Raw genomic sequence first — 15,510 nt, forward strand, 5'->3', positions numbered from 1 at the left:
TTACTCTTACTTGAACAAAGACAAATTATTCATGTCAAGAAAGTTTTTAAAAATTCATGAGAATTGTACTTTTCGTGCATTTGAATCTAGATGGTTGAAGAGAGGGTAGGGGTCTTATTGGGTTAAGGTCATGACTGCGAGAACTGTTTTGAAAGATAAAGGACTAAGTTGTAGTTGACCCCAAAAAAAACAAAAAGGCTTCCACTTTCTCCTCCATTTTCTTCTTCTTGTTCATGCTTTCACTCCACTTCATGTCCTCCTTCCATCAAAAAACACACACACCCACTTTTCTTTCTTTCCCACATCTCCCTCTCCCTGTCTCTCTTGTCTTCGTGTTGAAATGAAAACCCACTTCTAATGGCTTTTGAAGACCACCACCATATACCACAAGAAATGGCTTTTCAGCTACAACACCACCACCTCTCAGCCTCGTCTTCCACCGGTCCCCCATGGCTAAGCAACGCGGTCCTCCGTAGGAACGGCGACTTTATAACCATCGAAAAAACCGAAAACACCACCAACAATGGAAGTGAAGAGGAGTTGGTAGATTCTGTTAGTGATAACTGGGAGAGAGCTAAATGCAAAGCTGAGATATTAGGGCATCCTTTTTATGAACAATTATTGGCTGCACACGTGGCTTGTTTAAGGATTGCAACGCCAGTTGACCAGTTGGCTAGGATTGATACACAGTTGGCTCGGTCTCAAGATGTTATTGCTAAGTATTCTGGTGTTGGTTGTGGCCATGTTGTTGACGAGAAAGAACTTGATCAGTTCATGGTAATTACTAGTATCTTTTTAATGTTTTCTTCATTATATGTCGTTTTTTTGTGTTCTTTAATCTTTTTCTCTCCTGTCTGCTTGTTTTTTGTTGAATTTGAGCGAGCTCAAGTTTGGATTTTTTGTATGAGATATTCATGTTTATGCTTGATTGGTTAATTAACGATCCTTAATTTTTGAGATTTATCTTAAAGAAACTTTTTGTTTTATTTTTTGACGGATGCTTACTGTACTTGTTAAAATTCCATATATGAAATGACACCGAAACTTCCTTCTCTTCCCTTTTGCCTGTACCTTATTTTGTCCATTTGGGAGAGTGAGTTAAGAAGAAACCCTTTTGATATATGTGAAAGTGAACAGGTTCTAAGTGGATAAATGGTACTTTTGATGTGAATCATGTACTGGTTTATAACTGTTTTTGCATCAGTGGAGGAACCAATTATGTTGTTTTGGAAGCACATGAAAATAATTGAAACTTTTGGAGTGCTTTGGAGAATCTCTTTGGTGATGTGGTTTTGTATCACTTATCCACTCGTTCACAGGGATTAATCCTCCTTGCGTTATGGAATTTGTTCTGACATGAAGAAAGTTTCTGGCCAAGTGTCTATCTTATTGTTCTCCAAATTACATGCATTGATTTTGATCCGTCAATTTCATTGCCTGTTCATGTACGAAACAACCTTTTTCCTTTAGTATATGATTCTGTTATGTTGCTAAATGCTTACTGACAATTGCTTGAGCTCCACTAAGGCGACAAGTGGAGATTAGTGTCTTGATAGATAGAGTGAGTTGACATATAGCAATAAGGCTGGGAATATCAAGTCACATTACGAATTACAAAACTAGTTGATCATCATGGATTATGAAAAAATTCATTTTGTCAAGTAATGAGAAACTCCCAGAAATTTTGGATTGTTTTGGCATTGATTTCTTCTTTACCACATGAAACATTAAAGAAGTTCATGAGGATGAACAGTATAACTGCTGATTATTGCTCAATCAACTTGATAATGCATTTATGTACCATAAAAAATTCTTATTAAAAAAAGCTTTGATGGTGTTCGGCGCTAAAATATTTAAGAGAGATAGGGATTCAAGACTATTTTAGATTCGAATAAATTTTTAACTGGAGATTGATCTCTTGATAGATAGAGCGATTGACATGATTTATCTTTTTTTTTTTCAAATAAAATAAAATAATAATAATGGATGCTCTTATAGTGAGGAGACATTTAGGCAATAAGGTTGGAGATAACAATTCAAGTTCCAAACTTATGTTACAAAACTAGCTGTTCATGATAGATTACGGAATAATTCTTATCGTCAAGTAATATGTAATTTCCAGAAAACTTGGATATTGGATTGCTTTGGCATTGATTTCTTCTTAACGATATAACTCATTTAAGAAGTTTGTGGGGATGAATGAGAAAACTGAGTGATGGTAGCTCTATCGGCTTGGGAATGCATTATTTCGCATAAAATACTCTCTTTGAAAAAGCTTATGATGGTGATTCATAGCTAAAATATTTTAAAAAAATAGAAAATCAAGAATATTTTAGATTGAATTTAATATTTTCTGAAGGGGTCATGTGATGATACAGGTGATTCACAATTGATAAAAGTTTTTCACTTTAGCTGTTCATTACTGATGTGTATTAAATAAGGATTATATGAAAACTTTCAGCGTGGCTATATTTGGTTTCTGCATGGGTATATATGCATGTGAATTACAAGTGTGCATTTGCTGCAATCTGATAATTAATAAGACAGTTTTATTAATATTTAAATATTTACATTCATGATGTTATCAATTATGTCATTTTCATTTTCCTTTTTTCATTCCTTCTATCATATGTGTTGTCAGTTTTGTTTTCTTCCATCTGAATCTCCTTTTTTGCCCTTCTTTTTATTTGTACCTTGTGATGCAGACACATTACGCTCTACTTCTCTGTTCCTTCAAAGACCAATTGCAGCAACATGTCCGTGTTCATGCTATGGAGGCAGTAATGGCTTGCTGGGAACTTGAACAATCTCTACAAAGTTTGACTGGTATTTAGCCCTTCTATCAAAAGGAAAAGAAAACATAAAACATAGGGATTGCTGGTCTACATAGTGGAAAGTGAAATGATTTGTTAGTAATTCTTTGCATGTTCGGTAATCAAGCTGCTTCCTTCTTGCTGTTTTATCTTTTGTTCATTCATCTTGCAGATCCACAATCTGTGCTGTTACTTTTGTGTCACATAAGTTGTCTTACTTCTGTGTCAATGTTACCATACTTGATCCATGCTGTTTAACCTTTTCCTTTGCGAAGATAAATTTGGATGATTGATTTCTGAATACCCAAATATATTCATCTTGTTCTATATTGAGTGTACATCTTACTCGTTTGTTTTTAATGTTGGAGTTAAACACTTTCATCAATAAGAAATCAAAGTTAAACCATGGCCAATGTTAGCCAATCCCTGAGCCAACTGTGCCTTACCTGCTTAGAGAGCCCGAGGGTTTAACCATGGGGACAGCCTACCTCCCTTTCTGTATCCCCACTGTAACTGTCTAAATCTAAAACAGAGAACAAGGGAAAAATCCATTTAGTTTCTTACATAATTGCTGCAATTGAACTGCTACATAGTTACAACTGCATCATTGCTGCAACTAAAATGCTACATATAACATTTCATTAAAATTAAAGTTTGTTTATTGCCTAAATTATCATGTTCATTTTTGGTTTTAGTTGTGCTTTCATGGCTACTTATGGCATTAGTTTAGAAATGTGCAGTATTAGTGGTGCCTATGTAAAGAGAATGACCAGTCATTCATACCATTTCATTCAAAGCTTTTCCTTCTATTTCGATGATATTCTGCATTTACCCTAGTTAAAATTGGAATTCCTGCCTAAGCCTAGAACTAAACCACGGTGCATGATAGGCGTATCTCCTGGGGAAGGCACTGGTGCAACTATGTCTGATGACGAAGATGACCAGGCAGAAAGTGATACCAACTTTAATGATGGAAACCTTGATGGGTTGGATACCATGGGATTTGGTCCTCTAGTCCCCACTGAAACTGAGAGGTCCTTGATGGAGCGTGTAAGGCAAGAATTGAAGCACGAGTTCAAACAGGTAATGATGCATAAAATTCAATGGTAAATTACGGGGTGAAAATGGTGATCTAAGCAGCTTTATTCTGTGTAGGATTACAAAGAGAAAATTGTGGACATTAGAGAGGAAATTTTACGTAAGAGAAGAGCAGGGAAACTGCCAGGTGATACCACGTCCCACTTAAAAGCTTGGTGGCAAACACATTCCAAGTGGCCGTACCCATCTGTAAGCATGAGATGATTTCCTAACCATATGCTGTTAATATTTTGTTGCCAGATCCTCAAACTGTTTGCTCCAAATTACTTTTCAGGAGGAGGACAAAGCAAGATTGGTGCAGGAAACTGGGTTGCAGTTAAAGCAGATAAATAATTGGTTCATAAACCAAAGGAAAAGGAACTGGCACAGCAGCCCTTCAGGATCTACCTCGAAGAGCAAACGAAAGAAGTAAGCTGACTATTATATGTTTCTCTGTGAACATTGGCTTCTTCAAGAACATAAAGCATTGCATATAAATGGAAAGACTTGAAGGTAGACTGCTTGCTATTGTTGCCTTCGTGTACATACCTGGGAAGAGCATCAGAACACATTTGGGGCCATTGGAATCAACAAGAATTAAGGGTAGATATATTCTGTTTGGATATGCTCATACTGGAAAGCTCATCTTTTCTTTGAAAGTGGGTGCTATTCAATATGTAGAGATGGGCTAAACTCATTTTCCAGTTGAGAAGTGTGCTATGATGGCATACTGCTACAATAGATGTCCTAGTTTATAAACATATGAGATTGGAAGTGTCAGTTTGGATAGCTTCCTTCTGTGCCATGGGCCTGTAATTTTGCAATTATTGGTTTATGTTCAATATTTGTGATAAGGTAATGTAATTATATCCTTTTCAGTGTACACATTCCAAACCATTCAATCACAACTTTTCCCTTACTCAAAAAACATGCAAGGGTTGCTGTTTGATCGTTGAAACTCGAACATCTAGTGAGTAAAGTCTGTCGTGCAAAAGGGATTTCTCACAATGTACTCCTACGTAATGTGGATAGTCTGTTTAAAACTCGACCAGGAAGGATTGCTTCCAATGGTTAAGAGCATAGTGACTGTAAGAAAACCATTACACGCTTTTGTGAAAACGGGGTAGAAAAGGGTACTGGCCTGGAATATTTACTCAAGGGAGACAAGGATTGTTGCTGTAGCTCAAGGAATAAGGGGGATCGTAAATGAATAAGATAGACCAATTGCTCAAGGAAGAACAAAGAATCTTGAAAGAAAGAAACCAAAATCTATTAGGGTTTTCGAGCTTAGAACAATAGAAAGCAAGCCTCTGCTCTAACTTGGCCTATCATTTGGAAATGGTAACCCATTATGTCAATAGAGCTCGCTAGCTACTTCATAGTTGGTAGGAAATATGGACGAGGGTGAGAAGCGTGGCTGGGAAGAAAGTGAGTGATGGAAACAGGAACGCGTAATCTTTTTTCGTGTTTGGTAGAAAGGCAAAGTGAACAAGTAATCTCTAGCAGAAAAAAAATCGATGGATTTGGAAGGAAAATCTGCGAGTTAATGTTCCTACCCAAGTAGCCAAATTAATCTATTTCTTGATATATTTAATTCTTCCTCCAAATTCATTGCATGCTGATTATTTTAAGAATAGTTAAAAAAACTTGGTCTGACATGGTAGATCAATCAGGTGATTTAAACCGATCCAAGTTCAGTTTCATTTCGAACATGATTTTTTTAACTAAAACAACGGGCAATTCATTTTTTGTTTTGTTTTTTTTTTTAAAAAACATACTAATATTGTTTTGATAAAAAAAAAATAGATTAAGCTGACAATCTGTTCTAGAAGGTCTGCTGGAATATCTAGTTTGATTGGTTCAGAACATCCTTTTTCTTCCTTTCATTTCTTAGCAATCCAGCCACGTCATATTTTATTTTGATTTAAAATTTTGTAGTCTTTAGTCTTATCTTTGACTGTAGTTTCCAAAATGACTGCAAACCAGATCATCGTCCTGTTTGTTGAATACAAAACAAGAGCACGCCCACAATCAAATAATCATAGAAATTAGTAGTAATGAAAAGAGGATTAATGGTAATGAAATGGAAAAATGGAGAATTTGAAGGAAACCAAGCACGTTGTGGGCAGTGAAAATTAACAACAAACACATGCTAGAAAACAAAAGGCTATACAGAGATGCCAGCGCCATGCCAATCATCAAAAAATCCAAGAATCAAAACAACCTGTATATATTCCTTCACAACCCGTTTCGACGAGCCTCTTGATCTTCAGAAGAAGCAGCAGCAAACCTTGATGAGAAACCAGGAATCAAACAATCATCCTCTTCCCTATCAAAGTTAAGAGCATAGCTTTCAGCATCATATTGAGACTGATTATTCCTTTGTTTCTTCTTCTTGATATATGCGCTGATCTTTCTAATGAATGTCTTCCACTTTGGCCCTGCCAAAACCTCTGAAGCCTCCTTCACTTTCTTCAGTTTCCTCACCAACCATGGATCACTAGAGTCACCATTCTGGTTCAAAACATCATATTCACGTTCATTGTTTCGCCGCGAGTTGAAATTGAAGAGTCCAAAACAACAGCAACCATTAGCTGAATAGGCCTCTTGTTCATAATCATCAAGGCGATCGTATCCTTGTTGTTCATGTGACATTCTTGGTGAACCGATGGGGCTCATGAAAGTTACATGCGGTTTGGCCATGTGTGTATGTGCGTGTGTGTGAGAGAGAGAGATACAAAGAATAAAACGGACGGGGAGTCTGGATTGGGAAGAAGAGGGTCTTAATACGGAGAAGCCATGGAAGGAAGTTGAAGGGAAATGGGCAAGGAAGTGTCAAGGAAATGGAGAATTTAAGCTGACGATTTTTCTAAATGGAAAAGCCAACAGGAATACGATGCTTGTTGGGAAAATGACATTTGACTAAGCTTACATGGCTCTCTATGATTGGTGCTTTTGTGAGGAACCTAGTAATATAATGGCGGCTATAAGCGAAACACGGTTTCTTAAACGAGTTAGCCACACGCTTGCAAAACGATGGCAACATAGAACTTCCATGCAACAATCAAGAAACACAGCCACAAAACTTGTCTTCTTTTTCTCGTCACTCACATTCCAAATGTTTCTACATGGTAACATTTATTTACCAAAGAGGATGATTGGAAATATTGGAAATAACGCCTTTGATTATTATAAAAACAATGCCTTTGATTCTCATAAAAATACAGGACCTATCAGAGCGTTGAATCACCTTCTTCGAGATTACAATTTCGAGTATACTGAATAATTGCTCGAAAGAACATCAAAACGAGGATAATTATATTTAGGTGAATAATAGCGGAAAAGGGCACCGATCATCATCATATCCATGAAGTATAGGTTCTCAAGGTTCGTCCAAATCTTGCCAAAAAAAGAACCAAGCCTCCTTATCTTTGCAGAAGGCACATATAATTCCTTCAGTCGAATGGTGCGTCGTAGGCAGCAAACCTTTTTCATATAAGAATCCACGGATTCTCCACTACGAATCTATGATACGGCTACCCTGGATGTCTGTGTTGTTACATCATATTTCAGTGCCATCACCGCAATTTTTTCTGCTAAAGGCCACTGAAAACCTTTTTTCCCTTCAATTGGGAGACTGTAAAGTTTCAGGAAGATGCTATTGAAAGCTTGATGTACAAAATAGACGTATCAAGGTCCAACTATATACTACAGCTGATACTTCAACTCTCCATACACTGGTGCTTGCTTACGCCACAGAAATAACAAGTCATTCTGGACTGACTCGTAAGATTTCTGGGAAATGATATTTGCATTATTGAAAGAAAGAGTGCATGTATCAAGATCAGTGAAAGACATGCCGCAGAAAATCCAGCCTGCATTCTTGTGATGGTGGGTGGGAAAACGAAAAAATGAAAGGCATTACAAAAGTACAAATAAATTGCACCTCACTTGAATCAAAACTGCTATGAAATGTTAATAATAAACAAATTTAAAAAAAAAAAAAAAAAAACGTAAAAACTAACTGGACAAATTCTAAAAACCGTGATTCAAAAAAGAAAGAAAGACCTTGCCTGTGCTACATTCAAGTAAAATACATGTCTTTCAACAACTGAGGAAGCAACACATTCCCCAGGACACGAAGGAGAGACGACAGAACAGCTTGCGTGAAATCATTTTTGAACCTGGTACTGTGTTGAAGGGAGCTACTGTGATGGGTTTTGCCCTCTGGGAGGAATCTTTGCTACCATCGCACGCAAATCATTTGCAATTTCAGTGAAGTTTGGTCTGTCTGATGGCTCAGAAGACCAGCATCTCTCCATCAATGATCTCCACTCTGGGTCACAAGTCTCTGGCACTGGTGGCCGCAAGGTATTGCTCACAATACCACCTGATTAGCATTTTGACGGGGCAATAATCAGTGAAACACATACTTGAGCCTATTTAAGTAAATGCCACATGATTATTTTTGGTACAACTAAAACCTCACCTATAATAGCCCCGTAGTGCAAGTCGGAGTATGGTTCTTCCCCAGTCAGAAGTTCCCACAACACGATACCAAATGAGAACACGTCGACCTATATTAAAGAAGAGAATTGAAGCGCAAGCTCATCTAGTGAGAAAAAAGAGAGACTATTTATATGCAAGATGGTATCAAACGACAAATGGAAGCACCTTTTCAGAGACAAGACTACTGCTTCCATTCAGAAGCTCCGGTGCCATCCATGGAAGTGTTCCCCGCACACCACCTGAGATAAGTGTTTGGCATTTCACCTTAGACAGGCCCAAATCACCGACCTGGTGCAGAAGCAGAAGTGAAAAGCCAATTCAATAAATTTGCTATTGAAAACAAAATACAGAATTCTCAGGTTCAACATTACATGCAGGGACCTGCAGATTATATGCATCAATGCAATCATAGAACTTAAATTTGAAATCAAAAGTTTTTACTGATTGTCATACATGGAGGCTCAAAATTTAGTAAACTACTAGTGAGCATTTGGAAATGGAATTCTATTCCCAAAGGCAAATGCAAATTTCCTCTTCAGATATGGTTTTATAAGCATTTGAGTCTGTGATAACTTCTATCAATGACAAAAGCAGAGGCTTCTGGAATTCAGGACTAACAATAGAAACAATAATCATATCTGCCATAACTAATAATTAAAAGAATAACTTAGAAAACTAAACAGATCAAAAGAAAACTGACAAGGATGGAAAAAAAGCGCGAGTACTATTTCCTATTTCACAAATTTGATCAACACTATGTGGGGTAACAAGATACAGACTGGGGAAATAAAATCCACTAATCCACTCAAGTTATGATAACAACTGGACAAAAGAGAGCTCAAATCAACTACATAGACATTTCATTCACATCTCACTTAAGAGAATATCAGCGACAAATTCTGTTGACAAGATATCAGCATTCAGCACGTGCTTGAAAATATATATCAGCATCAATTACTGTTGAGATGATAACATTACCTCTCTTTTCACATGGCTATTAAGTACTGTAATAATGTCATTTGTAAGTTAAATCTGACGTGAATCCATTTGAAAACACTCCCATAACCTCAATGCCATATTCACCCCTAAACCATTCTATGGAATACCCCATAATTCAGAAGTATTCTGGCAACAGCTCTAAAGTGTTCCACCTAAAAGACTGGATTAATTAGCCTGGAGTATGGAAGAACTTATTTTAGCCAGATACCCACATTTTGCCTTAGCAGGGTGAGATAAAACTCTAAATGCGACAACCAAATTTTCTAGATCATTTAGGCATGGAGAAGATTTCTCCAAATACTAAAATCATCAAAAGGAGGATGCCGACAGAAATAAACCCACAATCGATATGCATATCAGAGAGTTCATTACTTGATGTAAGAATGAAGGGGAGGTAAAAGCCCCTCTTCCTCCAGATTGGGTCACTAACCTTGCATATTGGCCGGTGAGGATCTCGAAGATTAACAAGTAAATTGTCACTCTTCAGATCGAAGTGCACTACATTCTTTCCATGCAAGTATCCCATTCCAAAGGCCACATCCATGGCAATCAAGAGACGCTTACGCTTGTCAAGGTTCCTGCTAAAAAGAAATTATAAAATAAATTTCACTTTCAAAGCGGGGAATGAAATAAAATGGAGAGATACAGGTTCATGAAAAAGGAACTACAAAATAACCTCTCATTTTTCTGCAAAGCATTTCTTAAAGAACCATTAACCATGAACTCTGTCACTGTTGCCACAGAACCTCCAAGGCCATCATCAACAACACCATAAAAAGCAACCACATTTGGATGGTGCAGATCAGCAAGCTTAATTGCCTCGTTCCAGAAGTCATCTCTCTGATTTGAACATATGGTGCAGACAGTTAGCAAGTCATAACACATGAACAACATCAACAAAATCAAAGTTTAACAGGTGCGATGGGACAATGAGAAAAACAAAAACAAACCATGCGTTCTTGTTCAGAAGGTTTCCCAGCGAAACACCTATCATTGATTCGTTTGATTGCTACATCAGTACCCCTCCACTTCCCATGATAAACAGTGCCAAAGGTGCCAGAACCCAATTCCTGCAGCTCTTCAAGGTCACTGTTCTTTATAATCTGCTAGACAACAACCAGAGGCGTGCTTAAAATTGACAAACACACATATATAATTACAGGAAGAAGAAAATAGTCAACTCTTTCAACCTGCAAGCGACCACGGCCTTCCGATACAGGAAAACCAAAATTCACCTTATCAGGCAGTTTGTTCTTCATGTCCTGAGTAAATAAAGTAAGAAAATATAGGGATAAAGGAACAGTCAGATAAATGCACCATAGACGGCAACATGAAAAAAGAAATGCCAATTGATAAACATGAATGTGCTCCCACACAAATGCAACGAAAACAGAATGGATTAAGCACCTCAAGTTTAGCTTTGTGCTGCATTTCTACACTTTCATTTGAATCTTCTTTTTCTTGATTTGGTTCATAAGCAGGTTCATTTCTTTCTGACACGTTTTGTTCAGGATTAGAAGTATCTGACTGGAAAACAGAAGCAGCTACACCCTCAGCTACAGCCTTGAGTTCTTGCCTGATGAGTTCCTCTGCTGAACCTTCAACCATGAAACAAAAAATGCTAAGAAACTAAATTCTCAGTGTAAGAGAATATTTGATTTTATCCAGATAAACACAAACATAACAAATAATTATTGGAGTTATCCAGTTGTAAGCATGTGTAAGAACACAAAATAAGAAGCTTCTGACCTTTGGATGATTGAGCACGTTCTAAATCCTTGTTTGAATTGCTCAGTGGCTTGGAAACTCCATCCTCCAACAGCACACCTGTGATTAAGTCCACCTCACCAGAATGGTTCTCAATGAAAGGGTCCCTAGTAGTAAAGGCTTCTTTTTTTGTTGCAATCTTGTTGGGTCTAGGTGGAGGAAACTGATTATCATGCCTTGATTTCCAAGGATCCTGGCTGCTGAAGAGTGAGTTTGAAAAGTCCTGAGCATTGCCAACTCCACCAGATGGCGATAGGGAAGATGGCATATTACCAGTTGATGATAAAGCTTCCACGTCGCTGGGGACAACCTTTGAATGCAGTTGTGAATCATTCTTCCATTCAGCAAAAGGTGGGATTCTGTCATTTACAAAGGCAGGCTCAACACCAGAGAATGCAGGGATTCCATAACTAACTTCAGCAGAATCCAAGGCAGGAACTCCAATCTTGGGCTGCGGGTGTGATGCTTTATTACCCAAAATAGGTGGTTGTGCAACCTCATGTAATTCCATTGGTTGAGAAATATGCAAGTAAGAAACCTCTGTAGAAGCAGGCAACATTTCAAACTGCTTAATATGATTTGATTCAAGAACCACCTGTGGTTTGTTAAAAGTATTATCTAGAAGCACCTCCCTCCCAGCAATTTTCTGGGTTTTATGATCCAAGATTTCTTCCTTTTTAAATTTATCAACAGGTGACTTTTTCTGATAATTGTTAACATTAATTTCAGGGGGGCGTATATGGAGAGCTTCCATCATCCCATCAACTGGTCTCAGCTGCTCACAAGATATGTAAGAGTCTAGAGCATCTTCTTGGGAAACAACACCAGGAAGCTTGCCATAGTATTCTTTTGGAGATTCTTGAACTAGGTGTTCAGAAGCTTGAATAGGTACAGCAACAGCATGAGGGGCATCACTGTTAGCAGGTTTACTCAGTAAAACCTGTGGTTGCATTGACACTGAATGCTGCTGGATACAATCTTCCATGCGAGACGCAGGAATTCCACCTGCGAACATGCCATAAGGAGACTGTACATCACCTGGTAAACCTATCATGCCATAGGGAGCTGAAATCTTAGGTTGACCAGAATTGTCAGTTTTCAAGAAAGTTCTCTCATTTTCATGAGGTGCCTCAAGATTCTGAGAGGACACAATTGCTTCCGACTGCGGTGTTCCGATATGACTATGAACTGCAGGTTGGGCACCAGCACCTTGTTCCATAATGCGTTCTCCCGAGGCACCAGTTATCATAACCCTGTTCATAGGGGGGGCTTTCATGGTATCTTCTAAACGAAGACTATGATTAAGTGAGTTTGAATAGCTCATTCCAGATTCTCTTGGGGCCGGTACCAAAGGATCTGAATGTGCATGAGGCAGTGCTTTCTGACACATATAACAGTCCTCCATTCTTGGAATTTTCTCAGGGAAAAGTACCTGTTGATGAGACACTGACCCATCAGAGTAGACAACAGGCTCTGGCTGAGGAACTTGTGTCCAGCCATAGCCTCCAACAACTGCAGGAGGAAGTTGAGCCCGATATGCATTGTAGCTTGAGTCAACAGGAACCTGAACAATCCTTGTTCCAAATGCATTTTCTTCAGGATAGTGCTCCAAGCGAGTTTGTTGGGGTTGAATCAATGGTTGAACCACATTTGGCCTTATAGCCATATGAGAACCTGAGGGTGTCATAGTCATATGCACTGCAGGAACATATTGAAGTGAAGTAGCACCTGCATTACTCTCATGAAAATGCTGTTGGGTGAATATGGGCCCCGGAGTTCCAAGCACATGATTATTTGGAAAACCCATGAGGGGAGGAACATGCCTATAATCTGCCTGATTCATATTTTCTTGACGAGGATCTACATAAGCCCGCGATTGAGGTGCATGTGGTAGAATGCCTGACCCAACTTGCTGGAAATCATGGACCCTATGCTGCGGCTGTGCAGTAATAGGAACGGACCTCTCAAATTCAACCTCAGGCTGAGAACATGAAGTCTGCGGAGGACCGGACTTAGCCAATGGAATCCCCAATGGAACTGCAGATACACCTGCATAAGCTGGGGGGTTGGTATCTGCAAAGACTAGTTTTGGAGTAGAATCATGAGAAGCATCCAAATTATCCCCAGGGGATAACAGGCTGGTAGATGGTGACCAAGTCACATCCCCTTGACCAGGACCTGAGCTCTCAACAGCCTCAGTCCCACTAAAATCAGAGTTTTGCGTTGAAGTTACACTCGCCATACTCCCCTTCCTAGTGATACGACCACCGCCATCCACAACCCCATTTACTGCATCAAAATATCTCTGCCCGCTATCATGTAAATCTCCAAATTGGACTGAACCAGAAGTATCGAGCTGTGAATCCGAAAACAAAAACACCCTTAACTTAGCTGACCCATCTGAAGACCTCTCAAGCAACTTCTCATATTCCTCCATCATATTATCAAGATCATCAGCACATGAAACAGACACCAATGCATCAAGGTCCTCATCAGGAAGCTGGTATTTAATAACAACAGGCTGCTGATATGTATCCATCATCTTCCGCTGCAGCTCATTAATGCTCACATCTCTCCTCACACTAATAATCCTTGTTTGCCCTCCAGCATATCTCAACGTACCATCACTTGGTCTTGGCAAAATCTTCCCCCCAAAACTACACAAAAACTTCACTTTCTTCCCCGACACTGAATCATCCCCACCATCTTCACTCCCATGGTCAGCCCCACCACTAGCGTGACTCCCCAAATTGGTATTACAACCCAGCCCCGTATTTACTGCCTCAATGCTCCCATTAACATTAACCCGATTCCCAAAATTGGGTGAAGAACCAGATCCCAACACCATATCATTTCCGGCACGATCAACAGCATTACCAACTATCCTGTTCCCCAAATTAGGATTATAACCAAACGGAACACCAGAACCATTTGCACCCACGTTCATACTCCCAACCGACACGGGAACCGGCATGAGTGGGGCCCACGGGGCAGCCCCGGAATAAGCATTCCCATATCCTAAACCTACAAAACCAGCATCAGACACCGATGCCGGATAGATAACAGGAATAGAACCTTCTGGGCTGGCAAAAAACTCATGTTTTCTACCAGCTGTTACTGGTGTAGTGACAGAACTACTAGTAGCACTAGCAATAGCAGCCACAATGCGGGGCTCTTCAGGTATGGTTCTAGCTATGTTTAATGGCCTTGTATCTTTTGGTGTTGGGGTCTGATCAAAAGCCATAAATAAACTTAAAATTGAAGAGATAAAAAATCAATCTTTATTCACAAACTTAGGGTTTCCCAAATGGGTTTTCCTCTACACATTCACTACTCTCATAAACCCTCACAAGATTTTGCAAAGACAGGGACAGACATAAATAACCCAAAGACAGAGTCAAACAAAGAGAAAGAGAGAGACCAAGTTACCAGATTTGAACGGTGACTACCAAGGATAGATAAGAATAAGAAAAGATGACACATATAACAGCAGCTGAGTCGGTGCAGCAGCAGCAGCTGAGTCGGTGCAGCAGCAGCAGCAGAATTTGAAAAGAGCTTAGCCAAATTCAGGGCTTTGTTTGGAAGAGGGTGAATCGTATTATTTTATTTCTCTGTGTTTTGTTCTGTGCAATCGGTAATGGGACTGGTCGTTTTGGTTTTGATCTTGTTGTGTTTTCTTTATTATGACTTAGGTTTTAAGGAAGGAAGGAGAGGGAGAGAGGGATTTCGGCAACGAGGCACGTGGACCGTTTCATGCAGGTTGAGTTAGAGGTCAAATGTATGTGTTCTGTACGTTTGTTTGCTTGCCTTTTTGAGTGGGAAATTGGAAAGTGACGAGATTGAGTGAGGGAGACTTGAGAGAGAGAGAGAGAGAGAGAGAGAGAGAGATTCATGGGAAGGTGCGGGATGGCAGGATCTACCTATATTCTACTAAAAAAAATTTAAAAAATAAATTCACATCTATAAAATATAAAATAAAAGAAAAGAAAACATATATATTTATTGTTGAGTCAATCTATTAAAAGTTTAAAACTGGTTTAAGTGTGTGTTTTGGTTAATCAAACTAATGAAGTGTTGTTGTTAATCAAACTAATGTCCGTATTATTTTATTTGAAAAAGAAATTAATGTCATTTTATAATTAATAAAAATAAAATAAAATTTGCTTGCAAACCAAACTAAATTAAATCGAGTTGATGGGCGTTTCATTCACGAATATTTTGAGTGTAGCGAGAGAGAAAATTATGGTATTTCACGGCTTTGTACTTAGAATAAAAAAACAAACTAGATAGGTACCTTCACTTCCGCACGTCTTTTATAATTATTATCATTTATAGATAATGCATG

At 38.7% G+C, this 15,510-nt stretch overlaps 3 protein-coding genes across 6 annotated transcripts; 1 reads left to right on the forward strand and 2 right to left on the reverse strand.

Annotated features, from left to right (window-relative positions):
• The first annotated feature begins 233 nt into the window (after positions 1–233).
• Positions 234–4,775, forward strand: LOC7489476 (homeobox protein knotted-1-like LET12). Its single transcript, XM_002324535.4, has 5 exons — positions 234–777; positions 2,706–2,826; positions 3,703–3,896; positions 3,969–4,100; positions 4,186–4,775. The coding sequence occupies exons 1-5, from the start codon at positions 358–360 to the stop codon at positions 4,321–4,323; spliced, it is 1,005 nt and encodes a 334-aa protein (XP_002324571.2). The 5' UTR covers positions 234–357; the 3' UTR covers positions 4,324–4,775.
• Positions 4,776–6,128: 1,353 nt separating this feature from the next.
• LOC7489477 (uncharacterized) lies at positions 6,129–6,545 on the reverse strand. The gene has a single exon (XM_002325127.3). It carries the CDS (start codon positions 6,543–6,545, stop codon positions 6,129–6,131), a length of 417 nt encoding a protein of 138 aa, XP_002325163.2.
• Positions 6,546–7,811: 1,266 nt separating this feature from the next.
• Positions 7,812–15,001, reverse strand: LOC7470038 (uncharacterized). 4 transcript variants are annotated; one of them, XM_024590183.2, is made up of 10 exons: positions 14,595–14,995; positions 11,148–14,394; positions 10,806–10,996; positions 10,634–10,660; positions 10,349–10,501; positions 10,075–10,238; positions 9,829–9,979; positions 8,565–8,687; positions 8,380–8,467; positions 7,812–8,280 (listed from the first exon to the last, which is right to left on the reverse strand). In XM_024590183.2, the coding sequence occupies exons 1-10, from the start codon at positions 14,646–14,648 to the stop codon at positions 8,096–8,098; spliced, it is 4,383 nt and encodes a 1,460-aa protein (XP_024445951.2). In that variant the 5' UTR covers positions 14,649–14,995; the 3' UTR covers positions 7,812–8,095. The 4 variants fall into 4 exon arrangements, with proteins under 4 accessions (XP_024445951.2, XP_024445949.2, XP_024445950.2 ...); XM_024590181.2 differs by having other exon boundaries at positions 10,589–10,660; positions 14,595–14,993; XM_024590182.2 differs by having other exon boundaries at positions 9,829–9,976; positions 10,589–10,660; positions 14,595–14,989.
• Positions 15,002–15,510: the final 509 nt, after the last annotated feature.

The sequence above is a fragment of the Populus trichocarpa genome, chromosome 18, assembly GCF_000002775.5.
Source record: "Populus trichocarpa isolate Nisqually-1 chromosome 18, P.trichocarpa_v4.1, whole genome shotgun sequence".
NCBI classification, from domain to species: domain Eukaryota; kingdom Viridiplantae; phylum Streptophyta; class Magnoliopsida; order Malpighiales; family Salicaceae; genus Populus; species Populus trichocarpa.